The sequence below is a fragment of the Ischnura elegans genome, chromosome 4 (assembly GCF_921293095.1).
Source record: "Ischnura elegans chromosome 4, ioIscEleg1.1, whole genome shotgun sequence".
NCBI lineage: Eukaryota > Metazoa > Arthropoda > Insecta > Odonata > Coenagrionidae > Ischnura > Ischnura elegans.
In genome coordinates this window covers 56224621-56245339 of record NC_060249.1, presented here as the reverse complement: position 1 = coordinate 56245339, position 20719 = coordinate 56224621, and the positions used below count along the sequence as shown (strand labels likewise).

At 36.5% G+C, this 20719-nt stretch overlaps 2 protein-coding genes across 3 annotated transcripts; one reads left to right on the top strand and one right to left on the bottom strand.

Annotated features, from left to right (window-relative positions):
- The first annotated feature begins 1671 nt into the window (after positions 1-1671).
- Positions 1672-9703, top strand: LOC124157531 (60S ribosomal protein L22-like). Of its 2 annotated transcripts, none has more exons than XM_046532340.1 (5): positions 1672-1823; positions 2152-2298; positions 4224-4345; positions 9372-9477; positions 9611-9703. In XM_046532340.1, the coding sequence occupies exons 1-5, from the start codon at positions 1815-1817 to the stop codon at positions 9647-9649; spliced, it is 423 nt and encodes a 140-aa protein (XP_046388296.1). In that variant the 5' UTR covers positions 1672-1814; the 3' UTR covers positions 9650-9703. The 2 variants fall into 2 exon arrangements, with proteins under 2 accessions (XP_046388296.1, XP_046388297.1); XM_046532341.1 differs by having other exon boundaries at positions 1709-1823; positions 2155-2298.
- A 2446-nt stretch (positions 9704-12149) lies between these two features.
- On the bottom strand, positions 12150-17756 carry LOC124157530 (ankyrin repeat domain-containing protein 49-like). Its single transcript, XM_046532339.1, has 4 exons — positions 17495-17756; positions 17248-17411; positions 14531-14675; positions 12150-12868 (listed from the first exon to the last, which is right to left on the bottom strand). Exons 1-4 carry the CDS (start codon positions 17631-17633, stop codon positions 12678-12680), a joined length of 639 nt encoding a protein of 212 aa, XP_046388295.1. The 5' UTR covers positions 17634-17756; the 3' UTR covers positions 12150-12677.
- Between the last annotated feature and the right edge of the window lie 2963 nt (positions 17757-20719).

Sequence of the window (20719 nt, the reverse complement as noted above, 5' to 3'; positions counted from 1 at the left end):
ATAACTAATGATCCCATAGGAAACATTACCAAAACTAAGTACAATCTGTATAAGTTTGCAGAAACCACCAATCTCAGCCAAGCCATCTGTCCACCGCGAATGCCCGAGCAAAAGAGGGCTTGCATACTCCAAAACGTGTCAGGGTGGAGGGGTAATAGGGTGATGTGCAAATCTGCCGAGGAGGCGCCCCTGTTGACTGGCACCACTGCAAAACGTCCGTCATCCAAGCTGGGGTTGGAGGGGGAGAACCGCGTACTGCCGGAATATTTCCTTTCAATCTTCTGGGTTGGAGACATAACCAAGTGGGGTGATTGCTGGTAGAGGCAAGTCAATGGAATTCATGGAGGGGAGAGACATAGTGGGGCGAGGTGTTGGAGGGAGAGAGAATTGTGATAGGACAAGTGGCGTACTTCTCACTCCAAACTGCATACTTATGCCTCAGCTCCCATTTTCCCTTGATTGCCAAGGAGTAGGTATTCCTCCACCATACTACCTATATAAGTCTTGCTCTCCAGGTGGGCTGGCGTCGGAGGGCTAGCGTCATAGGGCAGCATCATAGGACAGCGTTCGTAGGACAGAGTTCGGAGACCAGAGTTCCGAGACTTACAATTAGAGTCTCCGAGCCTTTGAGTCAAAGGGCCTTCGTGCAAAAATCCTTTGCACGAAAAACCTCAGCGCGAAAAGTCCTTAGAGGGAGAGGTTCTATGGATAAGTTCGGAGGAATTTCTGCGGGGGTACACTAAAAAATGCCACACCATGAGGGCCATGCATATACCCCTGCCAATGCGGCTTTATTTCCTGTGCAAATTCCAAGGAAGTGCATGCCAAAACTCCACGTCCCCAGGCTACTGCCTTTCAACAAACACTGATAAGAATTAAATTGACATCCACGTCAAAGGCAAAGTAATGCCACTGCCCGAGAGTCCCTCACTCAAAAGGATGTGAGTGAATTCCCCATAGTGGAGACAACCGGAAAAAGGGGTTCAGCTGAAATGGCCAAAGTTTGAGAGCCAGCCGACAGGGAGGAGAAAAATGATGCAACAATTACTCTTCATAAGCAATATCATACCCAAGAACCCTGTCATACCTATTAGAAAAGGAAATTTTCCACTTTTTTAGGCAACAACACCCAAAAACCACAGGCAAAGTATTGTGCGAGGATTTTTTATGTTACTCCATGAAAACTCTTCCTTTGTATTCCATTGGAAATCTCTTCAACAACTTGGTCATAAGGTAGGAAGAAGTTAGGGGGAAGGAGGCTCCCTTAGGAAGGGTATGGAAGGTGGATGGGGGTGAGAGAGAGGCCGAAGGGTTCGTCGTGTCATTATCCTAGAAATTTTGGAGTGGGAGGTTTAAAAGAGGGGAGTGGGAGTCATACAAAAAGTCGTCAACAAAGTTGTCATTGGAACGTACATGCTGCAAAATTACGCCACTGATTTTTAGTAATTTACCACCTAAGTTTTTTTTGTTTTTGTAACTACTACACATTGTACATTACAAAGCACAGCAAACCACACTTTGTTAGCACAATGAAGTGTGGGCCAAAGCAATTTTTGGGCATTATTATTCTTGCCATTTCATGAACCAAAAACATTTTTCCATAACTAAATGGATAAATATTAACAAGAATTCTTGAGCCATAACTTAAACCGCTTGAACTTTCCCTCCAATTTCCGCTGTTTCTACAGTCACTTTCATTATCGCGATTGTGTTTTGTCGCCATCCAATCTCTTTGCGCTCTTCATCTGCCATTTCTTTAGACGAGCGACCACGTCGTGTTGTTGGAGGATTTTTGGAATTGTAGTACATTAATCATGCCTCCTGTAAGTTTTATAATTTATTCTTAAATATCATTATCTAGTGGTGTATTTAGTGGTGTTAATATGTTGTGCGTTGTATACTTCATTGACTGTTGAATTATCGGAGTGCCTGGAATAGAATACGGGAAAGCATGTTCTTGTAATGCGTTATTATCGTTTAAAACTGAGTGAATTATGAAAATAATTTACTGAATAAAATTTTAGCACATTTATTATAGGTCTAATTTGTTTTCAAGTGGATTTTTTGTACGATGCTAATGATTTAAAGGGATTGCACATAGGCTATTACTGTGTCAACTTTGTGATTTTTGTTCTCATTATTTCGGTGTAGCAGTTAGCGGCTAAGAAGCCTATCCCGAAGAAGAATGCTAAAGTTCACATTCGAGGGAAGGGCCAAAAGAAGAAGAAGGTCCAGCACAAGTTCACTGTAGATTGCAGTCATCCAGTGGAGGACAATATTATGGAAGTTTCTAATTTTGTAAGTTGATAAAAGTGGTCTATATTCTTCATTGTCCGGTTAGATATTCAAACATTTGCCGTGAGAGTACTCTTTAAGTCTTCTTTTTCATAATTTTGTCTGGCTCAGGCGTTTACTGAAGTCCTTTTCTAGATCGCCGGGTGCATGAGATTAACTTGATCCTATTTCGAGTCACTATCCACGTGAGTGCATACAAATTCCAGACTATGGGTACCTACCATCCCATATTCTAGTGTATACCCTGCTGATGCTGGCTTAAGTCATCAGGAGGCAAGATTTTACGGTGTAAACGCTATTGTAAGCATTCAAGTTGGCACCCTACCTGCCCGTAAATCCTCGGAAGTAACACTTCTGATGTGAGGACTTCTTCCTACTCGTCCATTCGCAATTTGCGGAGAATAGGCAATTTACTCACAAAATATATGTATACCTTAGATATTCTTTCTTTGACACTTAATCGTCAATTTTTCATTTCCATCGTTGTTGGTAATGAAGTGATTGTCTTTCACATGTTTCATGCTGTCATTTTCCTAATTGGAGCGCCTGCAGGTTGAGAGCTTTTACCATGTTAGAAAATATTCGCATAAAAAAAACTCGATCTCGAGGAAAATTGTTTATTTTAAGCTAGATTGTCGATGGAAATTAATTTTGCAATCCTAGGTGTATTTTTTGGCGAGACAGAAAATAGTCAAGTTTCTTGACTAAAAGTGGAAGCTGTAACTTTGTTGACATTTAACTTCATTACCTTTTCGTAAAATACGATTTCCTTTTCATTAATAAGATTTATGGTCTTTTTAATAGCTTGAAAAAGTTGTAAAATTAAAGTATGATCTCGTAGTTTCCTAGTGAAATATATCTTGAATTTGGGCTATCCACTGAGTGAAGGTCTCCATTGAAACCGATGTTTCAGAAACTGAGTCTGTTTTCATCCTCAGGGTGAATGATGTGACAAACATATAACCAGAATAAAAAAGCAGAGGGTGAATGTCTGGTGGCTGCTATTGGTCCAATTTTCTGGCATTTTTCTTTTCTCTTTCCTCATTGATCCACTTCTAAATCTGCTTTCAGGCAGTATTTAAGTTGTAGCCGTTGTCTCAATTGATATTTTTCTTTTACATCCTTATATTGGTGACTTTCTTTTATGAGTCTTTCTCAGTAATAGTGTGGTTCAGAATTCTGGCTATGTCCCAATGGATGGCATGATTTTTTTTATTATACTGTGCTCAGCCACAGCAGATTTTTCCAACCGACTGAACTTGAAATGCCTTCTATATTCCTTGATGCACAATGGTCCTGCTGGTTTTGCCTACATAATAATGGCCATAATTGCATAGAAAGCTATAAACTCTTGGCATTTGGAACCCACAGGAATCTTTTGCCTCTACAAGGTGGTTCCTCAGGGTCTCAAATGGCCGGAAATAGGTTTCAATCCCATGTCTGTGAAGGATTCTGGTGATTATGCTGGAGACGGTGAAAACATGGCAGTCCAGAACTTGTTATTGGTTTTGGACTCACCTCTTCCTTTCTTTCACGAGAGTTGGAGGCCATTTTTAGGGCCATAACAATGTACTTTTCGATAGAGCCATTTTGGTGGAAAGTCTTTCATATTCTTCAGCTCTTGTGGAAGACTCTTTGTCAGATATCGTTCTCGCATGATGAATTGAGGTTGGCAGGACTGCTTTCCTCAAGTGTTCTAAGGAGACAAAGAAGTGTGAAGTGCTATAGTGATTTTAATGGCATTTAAGAGATTGTCCATAACTTTGCCATTTTAGCATGAGCTAAATTGGTAGGCTCCACCAATGTGTTCAAGCGTTACTATTGGCAGCTAATATCAAGCAAATTTTCAGCATTGGTAAATTTTACTAATGATGGGGTTGGGGTTTTATTGCTCTATATTGATGTTATCTTGCATGTGTTCTTTACAGGAGAAATATCTTCAAGAGAGGATAAAGGTCAATGGTAAAACTGGAAATCTTGGGAATTCAGTGACGTTGGAACGGAATAAGAGCAAGGTTACAGTCAATGCTGATATTCCATTCTCCAAGAGGTAGGTCTATATATAATGCATCAATGTCATTATGGAACCTAGATGTTGCATTTTGGAATACTCTCTCATGAAATCCTCTACTAATGACTATGGATGTGGAGTTACTGTCAGCTGTTTTTAATTCAGTGAGCAATTGATATTGAATTCTTGGTAAGATCCACTGCTACCAAAGCAAGGCAGGGGTTAATTGAACTTCCAGAAAGTGGGGTGTACAATCACTTCCTTCTGCTTCCCCTTTGACACAGTTACCAAATTAATCGGTAAATTGACATTCCAACCTATTACCCTCCTCATGAATGGTGATATGAATAGGACTATCAATCTAAATGAGAACTGTGAGATCTTAATGAGAACATTCTGAAGAAAAATTTGTTCCTTTGGTTTTCAGAAAGAAAGTGTTATTGGTGCAGGAATTGCAATAAGAAACAGAGGTTATTGTAAATGAAGAAATTCCTTAGCGTTATCGCCCATGCCCAGAATATTTTTATTTCAAATTAACGATAAAAAGTTAGTTTCATCATGATTATCTTTAAATATACCTTCCCATACCTACTCATGGTATGGTACTCATGCAGTGCAGTGAACCTATGTATAGGTTCACTGCACTGCATCTACATACTACCCCGCAAGCCACCTAAAAAGGCATGTGACAGGGGGTGTTAGGACACCAGCCATTCATTCATATAAAGGAAGTGCTCGAACAAGGTTTTGATTAGCATATATTAGCCCTTTATGGTTTGGGGGGGGGGAAAAAACGAATTTCCATATCTGTCAATTGGGCAAAAATATTTCTTTAATTTATCGCTTCTGTTGGACCTGGAAATATAGTGGGGCTCTAATATGATGTTTTCCATGTGGCTCCCAAAGATATCCTTTCTCGATCGTTCAAGCAATCCAAGCCTAGCACACAGCGTCCGAGTCTCTAGTGGCTGTCAGGCTATTGTGCTTAACATCTGGGTAACACTGTATGCCCACTGCAGTTTTTGCTGAATCACGTAGCTTTCCTTCATATTTTATTCAGTTCACGGTTCTAGTCTCTCTGCACCGGATCCCATATGCTCGCTGCATATTCAAGGTGTGGTTTGACGATTGTGAAATACAGTGGAACCTCGTTAAAGCGAGTACGGGCTATAGCGACACCCCCGCTATAACGAGAGATAGCCGATGCACCGTCAATTGACCCTATAATAAGCGTGTTAAAAAATTCGTTTTTACGAGACCCTTTTGGCGTTGGCTCTCGCCATAGCGAGGGTTCCACCGCCGGAAGACTTTCATCAAGACTCCTTAACCTCTGTAATTGCTAGCGATCTGTTAGAAATGAAGTTAATGGAGTGCTCAGTCTTAAATTTATGTGGTAAACTGTCGTTCGATAAATATAATGATTGACGAAACAATGCTTTGCACGATTTTTATTCAGTGCGGTGCTTATAAATTGTTTGAATAGTCAGTCGTTATTTGAGTAAGGAAATTTAGTGATGCAAAAAAACATCGCCTTTCGTCTGGATTTATGCTTACGTTTATCGGATAGATGTTTATCTGTCGCCGCACCACTCCTGTTCCTGTATATCTGTTCGCAACAGGTATATTGACTATTATTTTGCTCCACCTCCGTTAAAGCAACAATTCGCTATAGCGAGTGTTTATTAGTGTACCGTGGGGTGTCGTTATATCGAGGTTGCACTGTAGCCCATTTCTTTTACTTTCTCATCTGAAAATCTTCCCACAGTATGCTTAACAAATCCTAACTTCTTTAGGGCTATTCCTCAAATATTCCTAATGTGTGTTCCCCATGAGAGGTTTCGAAGTTATTGTAACTCCCAGGTACTTCATGTGTTGCCTATACGTTAATACCATTCACTGCACAAACATGGTTATAGTTGGATGAACTCTGCAAAAATGTACTGCCATGCATTTGTACACTAATGGCTACACTCAGCATAAATGCTTTTGTGAGGAATCAAATTTTATATTCTTGAGGGTAGGGCAAGTGGAAAAAGCCTTGTGATATGTAGTACAATTACTCTTATGATTCAATTATGAGTACACTTACCTTATGAGTACATTTAACTTACTATTAATACTTTATTTTCCTCGATGAGGTATTTACTAAAAATATTACCCAGGTTGGGTTGACAGGTGTAAAAGACACGATAAAAAACATAACACAAATTAAAATTTTTGGTGGCACTGCCAATTACTCAACTCTTGTTCCCAACTCTGAGGAAAGTTGTACGAGGGTGGTTTTATAAGTCCGTGACTTTTTGAATGAAATTATTTTTCTTGGCAAAAAAGTGTTTTATTTCAGTACATAACTCCTTCTCCCAATACATTTCGTTTCATGGTTTTTCCATTTTTTAAATTTCTTCTAAATTATAGCATTAACCAAGGCCCTCAGAGTAGGCGTTTGTTTCAATGATAACATCTTGGTTCAACCCAAATATCTTACTGCCTAGCCATTTTTTCATATTTGGAGATGGAAAGTAGCCACAGGGGCATAAATCTGGAGAATATGCCGGGTGGGTTAGCAGTTCATGGCCTAATTTATGTATTTTTGCCATGGTGACTAAACAGGTGTGCACCCGTGCATTGTCTTGACAGCACAGTTCTTTTTTCTCCTTCTAATGTGGTCGTTTTTCCTTCAAATCAAACTGAATCTGTCCAAAAGCTTTTAATAATATTTGCAGGTGATTGTTTTACCCCTTTGAAGGTAATATAAGTGAATGGCACTGTGTGCATCCTGAAATCTGTGGCCATGGCCATGTCGGTAGACAGATCTACCTTAGGCTCTTAAAGTGTACGTTCACCCTCAGAAACCAATGGTCTTGATTGTTCTTTGGTCTCTGCTGTATTGCATTGGCTTATACTTCGCCCATGTTTACGAAACAGCAATAAAACTAGTTCGGATTGCATCTGAACATCGCCAAACACTTCTTGGAAGTGTTCATATGGTGGTGCTTATGCTCAATGTGGACAATCGTGGCACCCATTGTGCGGATTGCTTTTTCATTTCCAAATATTCGTGTAAAATGTGACGGAAGCACTCATTTGTAATGCCTACAGAATCAGTTATTTAACGAACATTCATTCTTTAAATTTCCATGATCAATCCATGGATTTAATCGATAATTTCTAGAGTCACGACCTCTTTTGGGTGTCCTAATCGTTCGACTTTACTTGTGCTGTTACGATCACAATGGAATTCATTAAGCCACTTCTTTAATAATGGAATTGATGGTACAGTTTCCATTGTATTTATCAAGCCTTTCTTTGGTTTTGGCGACAGTTTTTATGCTCCAAAAATGTTTAGTTAGTGCACGAAATTCACTTTTTTTACTTTATTGTTAAAATTTGCAAGGTTGTCTGCTTTAAATGGCTGTCAAACACAAAATAAACATCTTAACTAGCTCAAAATTTTACAGCTGTTTACTAGTAAATAGTACCTTAGCAAAGCAAATTGCTTATCCAGCAACCCTCAGAGTACTACTGAAAATTTTAATTTGTGTGATCTTTTTTCTGTCTTGTATACTATCTTACCTAGCATGGATTATGTTTGTGGTAACTTTCTATAAATGTATAAATGCTATAGTTAGAGCTTCAACTTTATTTTGTAAAGTTCTAACATAAAAATATTTGCAATATTATATATTTTACCATTTTTGGACACCCATTTGAACGGGGACCTAACTCAGTTTATTCCAATAAAAAATTTGTAATAACAGTCATATTTACAAAGTGCTTATGTTTTTGGTTTTATGAACTGCTTTGTGTTTTTAACATATTTCAATATTATTCATTCTTATTGACATGTCCTCAGTCAAAGCAACCAAGAAATAGTTATTTCATCTTTGCATAATTACCCATTAATGGCTATTTTTTGATGTGTGTATAGAAATAAAGTTTCCGAGAACTAAAAGACTAAATTCAATTTAAGGAGAATGGCCCATGCACTCACTGGAGAATGTATTTATTGTTTGCATACATAAAAATATTGAATTTCTAACAAATTGAGATATAAAGACGTACAGTACTCAAAATCTCACCATGAATGACTTCATTGTGTGTTTCCGAAAAACCTGGTGAGTTTCTAAAACCACTGCAGTTTGTTTTGAAGAGAATGAAATTTGTCTCGTTTGGTCCATCGAAATGGTCCCAAAGTAGAAGACTTATGTGAAGTGCTATTGAAAAATACTCTGTGCAAATAGCGACTCGTTCACAGTTTCCAGCCAGTAGCTGTGGGTATTTGCACACATTGGATGCCATGGAAGTAAACAAGATTGAACTTGCAATCAGTCAATAGATGTAACCAATCATTCAGATATGAACTTCTCACTGTTATGAATGCTAAGTAGAATGAAACTTCATTTTATTCCGCCATTGAAGGTATGCAATCTTGGTGTAAAAGAGTCGAAAACATGCGTAACTTTGACATGCTTAAAAACAAAAAGTATAAAAAATACTACTTTTTTATTTTTAAGCAGAACATTTAAACAACCCACTGAGAAATTTTAAAGAAAATAAAAGGTGGCCTTTTTTAGTAATAAATTGTTAAGTAATGACTAATTTTTATTGTTTAAACAAGTCCTATTCGTTAATTATTGCTTCAAATGACTTGCAAGTTATGCCACATTGTGCATAAATGAATTTTCTTCAAAATTAAACAATAACCACTGCTTTACGGGCCACAGTTCCTTAGTAATCAGCATTTATGAGATTTTTCATTTTTTACTAGAGGCCTGACTCTGCAATGTTCAAAGGATGGTAACTTTATAATGGTTCAGTTCTGAGCTGAGATAAAGTCATCATTATTCATCATAAGGATACTGCTTTCACATCTATAAATTTGAGAGAAATCGGTGATGATCACCTGACATGATTTTGCACTATCTGCCTGATTTGAGATGAAATCCCCCCGTAATCATAATTTACTAACCAATTTATTATGAATGGCCTAGGTCTCTTCAAACGTAGTTTGGATCCCATTTCAATTTTGCTGCAGTTTATTAATTTTTTATTCCTGGTATTTTAGGTACCTTAAATACCTGACTAAGAAGTACCTGAAGAAGAACAATCTCAGGGATTGGCTGCGAGTTGTTGCCAGTGGCGAACATACATACGAGCTGAGATACTTCCAGGTATGTACTTGAATATTGCTGGGTGGCCTTATTTCCTAGAAGTCTGTTGGTGTTTGTAAATTCAAGTTTTAAGCACATGTCAAAATGTAAGTTAGTGTGAATTGAGTCTAATGGGAGTTTTTCTTTTTCTCAGATCAACAACCAGGAAGACGAAGAGGAAGACAGTGATTGAACTAATGGTTTATAGATGATCCATTACATTCAATAAAACATCGTTTATCTATAATATTGTTGTCAGTTTTTACTATTTTAATATATGTGTGTGATAATTTAATTCCTAATTCAATTCAAAAACTGTCCCATAGATTTTTACACGTTACTATTTGTTTAAGGATTGCCGTAGAATCATTCCATTAACTCCCTTTAAGCTTTTGACTACGTATTAGTTACCAGCCACCCATTTTTTAAAGCTTAACTGAAGGGTATTTCACTTAGTGAAGTCAGTGGTTAGGTAGTCAAAGTTCTCTCTACCCCTTTTGTGTTACTCATGTTATGTCGAAGAAAACTGGAAATACTGTATGAGTTTTTGATGAACCCTCAGAACTGCCTTTGAGTGGTATCGGGCTGCCTGGAGCAAAATCATGAGCCCTCTTCTCTGGCAAAGTTATAGTGTGTACTAACTCGAGGGTGTCTCATAGAAGACTTCATTACGTCCGGTAGGGTTATGTTTTTCTGCCGTCACCCCTGTAGATTTTATTCTTTGTCGTAGCGATGGATTCTCTGTCTGAGTGTGTGTTGTCCAGGCTTGACACCTAAATTTATGTCCAGGGTGCTGCATCCCTAACTAACCAGTACATTTCTCCAATGTTCTGTTTCTGCTCTGTTTCAGTCTTGAAGGGCTTTCCTCTTCATTTGTAGTCCCCCGGAGCACCCTCTACCTTACTCTTTTCTATTTGTTGCATTAGAGGCCTTCAGAAATGTGATACTGCAGGTAATAAAATGATTTATTGAATACCTTACTTCACCTTCTGCAGAAGACTTCCATTCTAAATGGCAAGCATTGGTATTAGTGCAGTAGCTCAGGAGCGAAAGTGCTTTAACATGGAATTAAATCTTCTTGGCATAAACTAGGCATACCACTAATCACCTCTGTGGCCAACAATCTTGATTACGCAGCCTTTTGTTGCTTAGCACCACCTACCATTGCCACAGGCACTGTGTACCTGAAATTCATAGCACTTCTGCCACCCTTATAAGTGGTTCTTTAGTAGTGATGACAAATTTTACTATACATTGTGAGCTTTGATGTGCCACTTATTAAATGTAACTCCACAGAGCAGTTGATGTATTGTGGGGGGAGAAAGGAAAATAGGAGGGATGATTTGCTAGAAGTAGAGAATAGGGGAAGGCTGGGAACAGCTGGTGTGAATAGTTAGCCTTGAGCATGCAGTTGGGGCCTCTTTTTTTTAGGTGGGCTGATATATGAGCTTATACCTATGCCATCGCTGAAATCTAATTCACTGCAATTTAAATTTAAAATGTGACTATAAGATAAAATTACTTCATTTTTTTAGTGTTACAATACACTACTATCATTACCAATGTAATACTACTATAAAACCTTCACATTTCTCATGTACCCCAGGAAGAATGTTGCACTTAGAGGGTGATAGCAAAAATTAAGTGCATAACACCTCACGGGCTTGATAGCATCTATGCATGAATTTTGGTGGTGTAAAATTTATCTTAACTTGTCCTTGACATGATATTTTGAGTAATCTTATTAAATACTTGACAATTAATTGGAGATTAAGAGATTTTCGAAGTCGGGCATTATGATATTTTGAGTAATCTTATTAAATACTTGACAATTAATTGGAGATTAAGAGATTTTCGAAGCCGGGCATTAGTGTTGTATGTTATGTCATGAGGTATGCTCGAAAGGGTATCGTTAGAATTTGTTTACGTTTTTTCTTAGCCTTCTTTAGCTTTTGGGGTTGTTGACTGTCGACTTTATCAGCTGGCTTCTCGTAATGCACCCCTCATGCTTTGCCTCCCATCTGCTGCTCTCCATGGCATTTTGCTCTAAAAAGTGCACTTTCAGAGCTGGCTGTTAGTGTCGTATGTTATGTCAGGAGGTATGATCGTAAATGCTATCATCAGCATTTTTGTCCGTTTTTGCGTCGCCCTCTGCAGCTTTCAGGGCTTGTTGACTGTCGACTGGCTGGCTTCTCATAATACACATACCCCTCACGCTTTGCCTCCCTCTGCAGGATAGTAACCCAGCCAGCAGTGAACACAACATAGTGGAGAGGGATGAGTAGTCGCCCGCCAACTACAACAGCTGAAGTCAAGCTGGGCAACTAAAAGGGGTATCTCGTTACACGTTTTTTCTCGCCGTGGAGGTACAAGCCTCAAATTTCACCGATTTTTATCCTTAGGAACTCGAAGATGGCATCTTCGGAGCCGGCTCTCTGAATCGTATGCTATATTCTGAGGTTTTCTCGTAAATGGAAATATTGCCTCTGCATGAATGCAAAATATATATTTTGCATTCATATAGCTTGATTAAAAATCTATATAAGTGAACAAATGAAGCAATCATTATTAATTTAAACACATGTGTTTCTGTTATTGTTGGAGTGTAATCATGATTGAGATGCATCTTGTCACAGCATACTTATTCTTAAGTTTCTTCCTCGTGGAGAAAGTAATGATAAATTACTTTAATATATTATATAAAATAGTTTAATAAACCACACAGAGGTAAATCTTTGGACAATGTCATCGAGTATTTTCGTAAATATTTACAGGCACATGGCAAAATTAAAATAAGCCAGCTTAACTTGACAGGTTAACCATGAACCTGTTTTGAATCAAGAGCCTTCAAGCAATGATAAAAGTAATTATGCATATGGTAATGAGTTCATACCTTAGTACACATAGTGCTATGCATATTTAACACTAGGGAGAGGACAATAATTTTGAGAGATAAAGATGAGAATGTGATGATCAAGATTCATCAATAACCTTTTAAGTTACACTTATCTAAACATCTTATTCAAATAGTTTTTTACACAAAAATTTGTCAATTTTCCACAACAGAAATTATGGAGTTCATTTTTAAATCCTGCATCAAAAAAATTCTTGATGAAAGTAATGCAGTCATTCAACTTCATCAAAAAGTTCTTAACTCTAGATACAAAAGTAATAATTCTTTATTTTCAAAATGAAGCAAAGGAATGAATAAGTTTCATGGCTCAAATCATTGTGATACATGGGTCAGCACACTCAAAAAGTGAATGGTTTGGTCCACTGCGACGAGCAACTTGAGAGGCTGTTTCTCCACTGTTATTAAGAATAGATGGGTCCAGATTAGGATTCAATAAAAGTAATATTAGTGTATCTCTTGCATTGCTGCTTGATGAGGCCAAATGTAAAGGAGTAAGACCTGTGAATGGATGGTATAAAATATTAATCACTAGAAGGCATTAATTCAATGAATAAGATATCGATGGTTAAGTTCTAACAATACGTATCTCCAAAATAGCAAATTTTCAGGAGAGCGAATAAAATATTAATATGTAGACTGAAATTAAAAACCAAAAGTTCATAAAACTGAAAAAGAAGCATTCATTTGCAAACAAAGAGTTGTTTTTTGCTTGTATTCTATTTTTTTTAAGATTATTATATTTTAAGATACCTGTCTAAAACCGGCCGAATTTGATATACATATGTGTTGTTAGAACTTAGCTATTGATATGTACTTTTGGAGGGGTTGTTCGCAACCAACTACAAAACCAAAATAAACCCATCAACTAGTGCTTAAAATATTTTTGACTTCTAAAAGCAGGGCAATTCCAAATTTGTGCACACACTACTATTAGTGTCAAAAATATATAATTATACTATTATATTACACTACACTGTCGACTGCGTATTAGTGAACATTGCCATAGGATGATAATGGTGGGTATTTCAAAGATCATTTTTGAAAAATATTTGTTGCTCAATGTACCACAATTATGTACATATATGTAAAATGACATTAGAATACTAATGTACAGTTCCAGTTCAATATACTTCTCTTGAGCGGTTTGAATTCCTTTGTATATTTTCATGGTTTATATCATTGTGATACATCAATAAATGGCTAATCAAAATCAAATGGTGGAGCTATGTAAACCACAATGATTTTTCAATCATGCTAAATTTATCTTTTTTCAGAAATATTGCCTGAATGTTTGAACTTGAGCAATAATCATACTTTATAAGTAATTTAACTTAATGGTGTAAGAATGGGAAAAATGATAAAGAGCAATTACAGGAGAACACGGCATGCCATAAAAAGCTCAAAAGAGGAGAGCTAGAGAATTTTGAATGATAAATATTAGCGGTGATGCTGAATAAACCAACCATGTATGGGAAAAAAGAAAGCTTCCTTAAATATAGTATGGAACTGGATGGAAGATATGATGCCATAAGGCCACCTAATAATACCATGAGCCTCAGTACATATCCCAATCATAGGATTGTTGACTTACGATGATGACATACTTCTTGAAATCCCTTCGTACATTTTCAGTAGAGTTCATGTCTTGGGCAAGGCAAAACCTAGCTGATTGGCACAATGGAACATGAAAGATAAGAAAGTACCAGGGTACCTGTCAAAGCCCTACCCAACCCTGCGATCAGTCCATGAGAGTACATACTGCAAATATTTTTATGGAGCTGGAAGAGACTAGATGCTTAATTCATCCCCAGGTCTCTTGTTGCTATTAAATTTCAATCTTAAAACTGAAGCTCTCATTTCAACTACACTTTCCTCTTCAACTGGGAGTATTTTGGTAACTTTGTACTTGGAAAAAAAACACATTTTGGACAATAGCAATTACCAATTTCATTCACTGGTAGATGACCTTTATCACTGACAGAATATGTGTTTGAATAGATGATCATTAATGATATTCAAAGAGGTAGTTCACCGGGTAGAAATTTATTCTCATGTCCACTTCGTCCATTTGATTATGAACATTGGGACCATGGTCACAAAACTTGATTATTTTTGACCTACAGACAAAAAAATTTACTCCAGTCAAAATCAAATACATACCACCATTGGTGACAGCATTTACATCTGCTCCATGATCCAGCAGCAAAGATGCGCAGTGGGTAAAATTCCAGTTGCATGCTGAGTGTAGGGGCTGCCATCCATCCTTGGTAGTGGCTTTGAGATCAGCTCCTTTTTCTAGCAGGTACTGTTGACAAAATTTTTGTCATTTTCATTCTTTCAAAACATAAAAATCACAATAATTATAGAAAGAAAACAATCACCCATCTTGACAATGATATGTGCTTTACAATGGTAAGTGATGAAAATTTTTACCAAACGTCTAAGCCACTAATTTCCCGCTGCTACTCCTCTTTTCCTGAATTCTACATGGTAAAATAAAATTTCATCCACAATGAAAGGATTTATTATACTTGGTGTCAAACGAATTTCACTCACAGCAATTTTTAGAATAAACTTTTGTATGCATAAAACGAATTATTAAATCTGCTCATTATTCATGGAATATTAGAAGTCAACCACCAACTGTTTGAATCCAGGATAAACATGACACTATCAGTGGCGTAGCCAGGGAGGTTTGGGGGGTCCGGACCCCCCCCTCCAAATATAAAAACACAATCATTTTCCTTCATAAAAGAAAACAAAATATTGAAAAATCATGAATTTAAAAATATTTCTTTAACAAATGAAGTTTTTTCGATTATGAAAAGTGTTAAGATTAGTTTAAAACCTATTGCTGAGTGCCCTGTTTTTAAAAAATTTCCCCCTCCTGGTTTTGGATCCCCCCACCCAAAGGAAATTCCTGGCTACGCCACTGGACACTATATGCCATTTCAAAGAATATAAAACTTCACTACTCATTTATCTGAAATTACGGCTTATAACTTTAGAAAAAGACTATGAACAAGCAAAATTCACCGAGAAATATTGCTGGTAACATTTTTTGTGCTTTTTTACAAATGGAATAGTTTTTTTTACGAGCAGGACATGTCGAATAATGAATATCAAGGATTCTTTCCTTCCACAATTTTCAAAATTAAATTTAATATTCCAATATGATTAAAGTGAATTAATAATGTAATTCTTATCTCTTCATGATACATAAAAATAAAAAAAAGCAAAATAATAATGATAGAATCATGAAAATTCCAGAAAATATCCTCAGTGTAATGAGTAGACACCTTGAGCACTTAAAGGATGGAGGGGGGTCATTTTTGACAACTCTTGATTTCCACATTTTACCATTTCTGCATGAATCAGCTCAGGAAGTGATGACTATCACCAATTACAGTACTATAATTTCCATCCATCAAATTGAAATAAAAATTTGACTTAAGCTAAATTACATTATGCATTTTATAATAAAAGGACAGGAAGAAATAATTTTTGACCCCTCATCATTAGAGAACAAAATATCAAAGTAACATGATATTATCCTGTGTTAGCTATCCTTGAAGAGTTTGCTGAATTAACCTTTGCCAATGAAAATTTTATTGCAGTGAAGTTAATAAAATGGTGTCTGCAACAAGTATTTTGATGGGTTCATGCTGAATGCTTTCTTACGCATAAAGAGTAGATACCATGAAATTATCTACAGTAGTATGAGAGTGAATGAATATCTGATGGTAATAATGGTGATTAAGAAGGTAGAGAAGGGGGCACCTTTTCTTTCTCATACCAATGGTATTTATAATCTGCAACACAAAAAACAGTAATCTTCAGAAGAAGTATTCTATGCTCTGATATAGTCTTCAAACGCAAGATAGAAGCACATCTCTCTCAAGTGTCTTTCCAATAAAGATATTTCCAAAAAACCCTGAAAAGACAAGGCAACATAGGTACCTATTATTCGATGATACCTATTTCGAAAAGGCTACGAGAAGTATGCCATAGAAAGAGCCATAGAAAATGCTAGCCATAGATGTTCATTCCCTATTAATGATGTCTTAAGGAAACTCACCAAGATTGAGGTACTATTATGAATAAATAAAAAATATTTTGCACATTATTTCCTTGTAAGGTTGATGGTCTCTTAATGCTTGTTTTTTTCAAAGAAGGAGAAGAGACAATGGTACCATAAAATCAGGATTTTCTCTTAAATTTGGAGTCTTGTTACAAGACATATTTATAGAAAGACTTTGATATATGATTCGATACGCCGGCCTAATGAAGCAAATAGAATGAGCAAATAGTCTTTCGTTTGAATTGAGGAAAACATTCACATAAAGCTAACAGATATGCTTCATTTCTGAACCCAATATTCGAGTTATGAACTACTACTTCAAAGTCAATACCCCTGGTGATAAATTCAGTTAAAACAATAAAAGGTATACAGACAACACAGATAAAATATCAAAGTTAATATCGATGAAAACAAGATATATAAGATCAATACATTCCTGTACTTAGGTACGGAGGTTCTAAGGCCAAAGGATGTGCATCTCTCCGACTACACAGCGGAAAAGTTAATAAATCCTTTTAGCAATAGGTGACACACTTCACTGGGGATAGTTTTTTATTCCATTAAATCTGGATAATAAAAGTTACTTTCGTAAAAATATTGAAGTTCCGAATTATCAATCAGGCCTCCACCGTTGTCCAGCCACATATGCAAAATCACTCATTTAAAAGGGATACAATGGTTTCAGAAGAAGACAATCGATTTCTCCGTACCCTAAGGAAACATTCCATCCCTTTTATAATATCTCTGCTCTATGAGAACATACTGAACGACATCAGCTACGCTATGATGATATTACCTCAACTACATCTTCATGGCCGTTGTAGCAGGCGCGGTGTAACGGTGTGTAGCCATCCTTATCACGCTCTTTGAGTAAAGATGAACCCTCCAGCTGTATTAACTTTTTAACAAGGTCCAAATTTCCGTGCTCCGATGCCCACAGTATTTCCTTCTTTGCATTTTCTAAAAAGAGTTACTGCCCATTAATTATAATGAATGATCATATAAGATACCATGAAGAACAGTTTCCTTCGGTCTTTTATTACCGTGTGGATTAGGCTCTTCATCAATTCCCACTGTGTCATCGTCCCATCCACTCACGTACATTCCAGATAAATTTGAGGATTCCTCAGGAATCCTGGCACCTTCATTAGGAAAAGAATCATTTTCCTCCTCGTCCGACATAGCATGAAAGTTGAAACAGCTACAAAACGATGGCTAAAAGGAGAGGAATCAAGAAAAACCGTAACCGACCGTCTGACAGAATTCACAATTGAAAATCAAATCAAATAACCTAACAGTTGAAGTCTGATTCCGTATACATTAGACCATAAGCAACTAGACCCGCCGCGGCGGGTCTAGTTGCGCGCCGTGCGGCCGGAACGCTGTGGCCAACAACGCAAAGAGGGGAAGTGAGGGAGATGAGGAAGCGTGACGTCACGGTTAGGAACGCAGATGATAAGCGTTTTTTGCGGAAAAGGCCATATTTTTCGCATGAATTTGTTTAGTTATATTTCAAACATTGAATTGATTTCAAAGTCTCAACACTTACCGTATAAGCGCTTACGATATTTTAACGCTCATCCGCTGCAAAGTCGTTGAAAAGTGAAGATATTGGGCACGCAAAATGATTTTAGACATAAAAATATAATTTTGCGATGAACTAATGCATCATGTAGCCTTGAATGTGCGCAAAAGGTTGCATAAAGCAAGATAAAACGAGAAGCGATCGTATTAAATACATTGATTAAGAATGTCATTTGTAAACACGTAACACGAGAACATTAAACGTTACGAAATATTTACCTAAGGTGACCAAATTTTAACATTCGTGGAGCGGGACACCATTGACCGAGGGGGAGGGGGTTATTGATTAAAAATATGGTATTTATTTTAATTTATTAATTTTTATATTTATTTCTTACAAGAAAATATACTACGGAAAAGTAGTATTTTAATACATATTTTTTAATATTACACAATTACAATTTATAAATATGATGCATTAAAAATTAAGTTTAGAATTATTTTTTTCTTTGGCATACTTCTTATATTTCAGTGATTTTTTTCTTAATTTCTTTTTCGGAAAAGGTCATGATATTTTTCACATGAATGTTTTTTAGTTATATTTCAAACATTGGATTGATTTCAAAGTCTCAACACTTGATAGTGATTTTTCTGATGCACACACTTCATTTACAATAGAAAAAACGCGTTCAATCGCAGCATTAGCTTGTGGTAAGGGCAAAGAATATTTCTAAATTTTAGGGCATTAATGTATGAAATATGCTTAATTTGAAAATGATGAATATATTTATAACCGTTAGTACTCTATCAAGATTTGTGTTGAAGCCCAAGATTTAACCCTTTTCTAACCAATATATTTTTTAAAATAATGATACCTCATTAAAAAGATCATTTTCGGAAATATTATTACATGAGAAATTTTGTGTACAATGATCGAATGATTTTTGAACATCATTCCAATTAAGTTCACGTTTTAAAGTTATCCAATTAAAATGTTCAATATAATTTTAATATAGCGTCCACTCTTCTAAATAATATATGTAGTTACTTTAGAAATTCTTAACGTGATTCATGATATCTGCACGACTTATTGCACCCTGTTATTCGAGCTCACTTATACTCTTACCGATGGTTAACGGAAGAAAATTACTCTCTAACCGCTTTTGATACAGAAATTTAAAATTTTTAACTTCATTCACTACTTCGTTTACCAAAATTTTATCACCTTCAATAACTTCAATAGCATTTTGAAAAAGAGGTGATGGACTCTAGCTAATTTGAGGATTCTTTTTCAAAACTCTCTTCTAACATTCTACGACAAACGTAAACCTGAGATAGAAAGTAGGATTTCATAGTGTGGTATAATTTCAAAATTTTATCTACATCTGACGAAAGAGGTAACTAGCGCGTTTTACAGTAACCAAGTATTTTCTGATACTCGACTTCCGCAGTTTCACAAAATTTTTTCAGCATTTGAACACGCACGGTGTAATGTAAAAATAAAATATATTTTAATAACAACATTTTCCGCATCTGCGGGAAACAAATCAGCAGCTGTTTAAACGGCGTTATGGATCATGTGCGCTGCAAAACCATTTTGATAACTTGTGATGTACAGGCTCGGAAGGAATGATAATAAAAAATAGCATGGAAAGACATCTCTCTGCCAATGCTTGTTTCTTTTCTTCGTCTCAATAAGTTGTTTTCTCTAAAAATTTCTGTATTTTGGAGGAATATGCAGCAGTATTTAAATATTTTTTATGTTCTTGCTCCTCCAAGTGCTTCGAAATATCATTCCTACTGCCGTGCAAAATAGAAAATTATCCGTAACATTTCACACATTTGACAAAGTAATCGCTTCTGGATTTTTTTAATAAAATGAGATTCACTTCTTAGATGATCTTTGAATTCGCATCCTCTTTTCTTACGCGTTATGACAAAAATCTGAAAAATTAAATTTACACTCATTACACAATACTCATTACACAAATGAAAGTATTACATGCACACCTGTACTTTCCATGGATTACATAAGTTAACACCATGTCCATCTTTGAGACATACGCGTAAATAGAGTATTCAGGACAGTTAACCTCCACCTCCCTCATATGATTGCCAGTAACCATTTCCAGCACTATGAGGTAATCCGTGCTCAAATAGAATAGATCTCCTGAATATTCGAAATCTGGCTGATAAAACTCCAAATGAATTCTTAATCACGGTCTATCAACCCGAACAAGGAATAGCAATAAAATAGAGATTTCTTAAACTTCCAAGCGATTTTTTGGATCTACAATATGATTTCGAGAGGCATTTTTAGCGATATTAAGAGTAGAAATATTTTCGGAGGAAAAGACATAGTCATTGGGCTAGACGAAAATTGTCATGTACTAGCCAATTACAGTAACAACGAAAGAACATAGGTTGATGAACAGTGAAAATGGAATACGAAAAATAACTACTAGTTTAATGTCAGATAACAGAGCAGCTTTTATCTCAAAGTAAACGACAGCGCAAGCCCAGCCCTGGTTCCTATCTTCAGCCCAGCAAGGTTCCTATCTTCAGCCCTGAAGATGGGAACCAATTTGGTTTTCGAAACGCTGACAGCCATGTCAACAATTACCCAGTGGGAAACCCGAGTAGCCTTCCAAGACGCTGTGCGCCGGAAAAATACCAGAGAATACTACCAAAAATGGAGACAGGATTGGTTCCACATTCAGCGAGGATTGGTCTAATCGATGAAA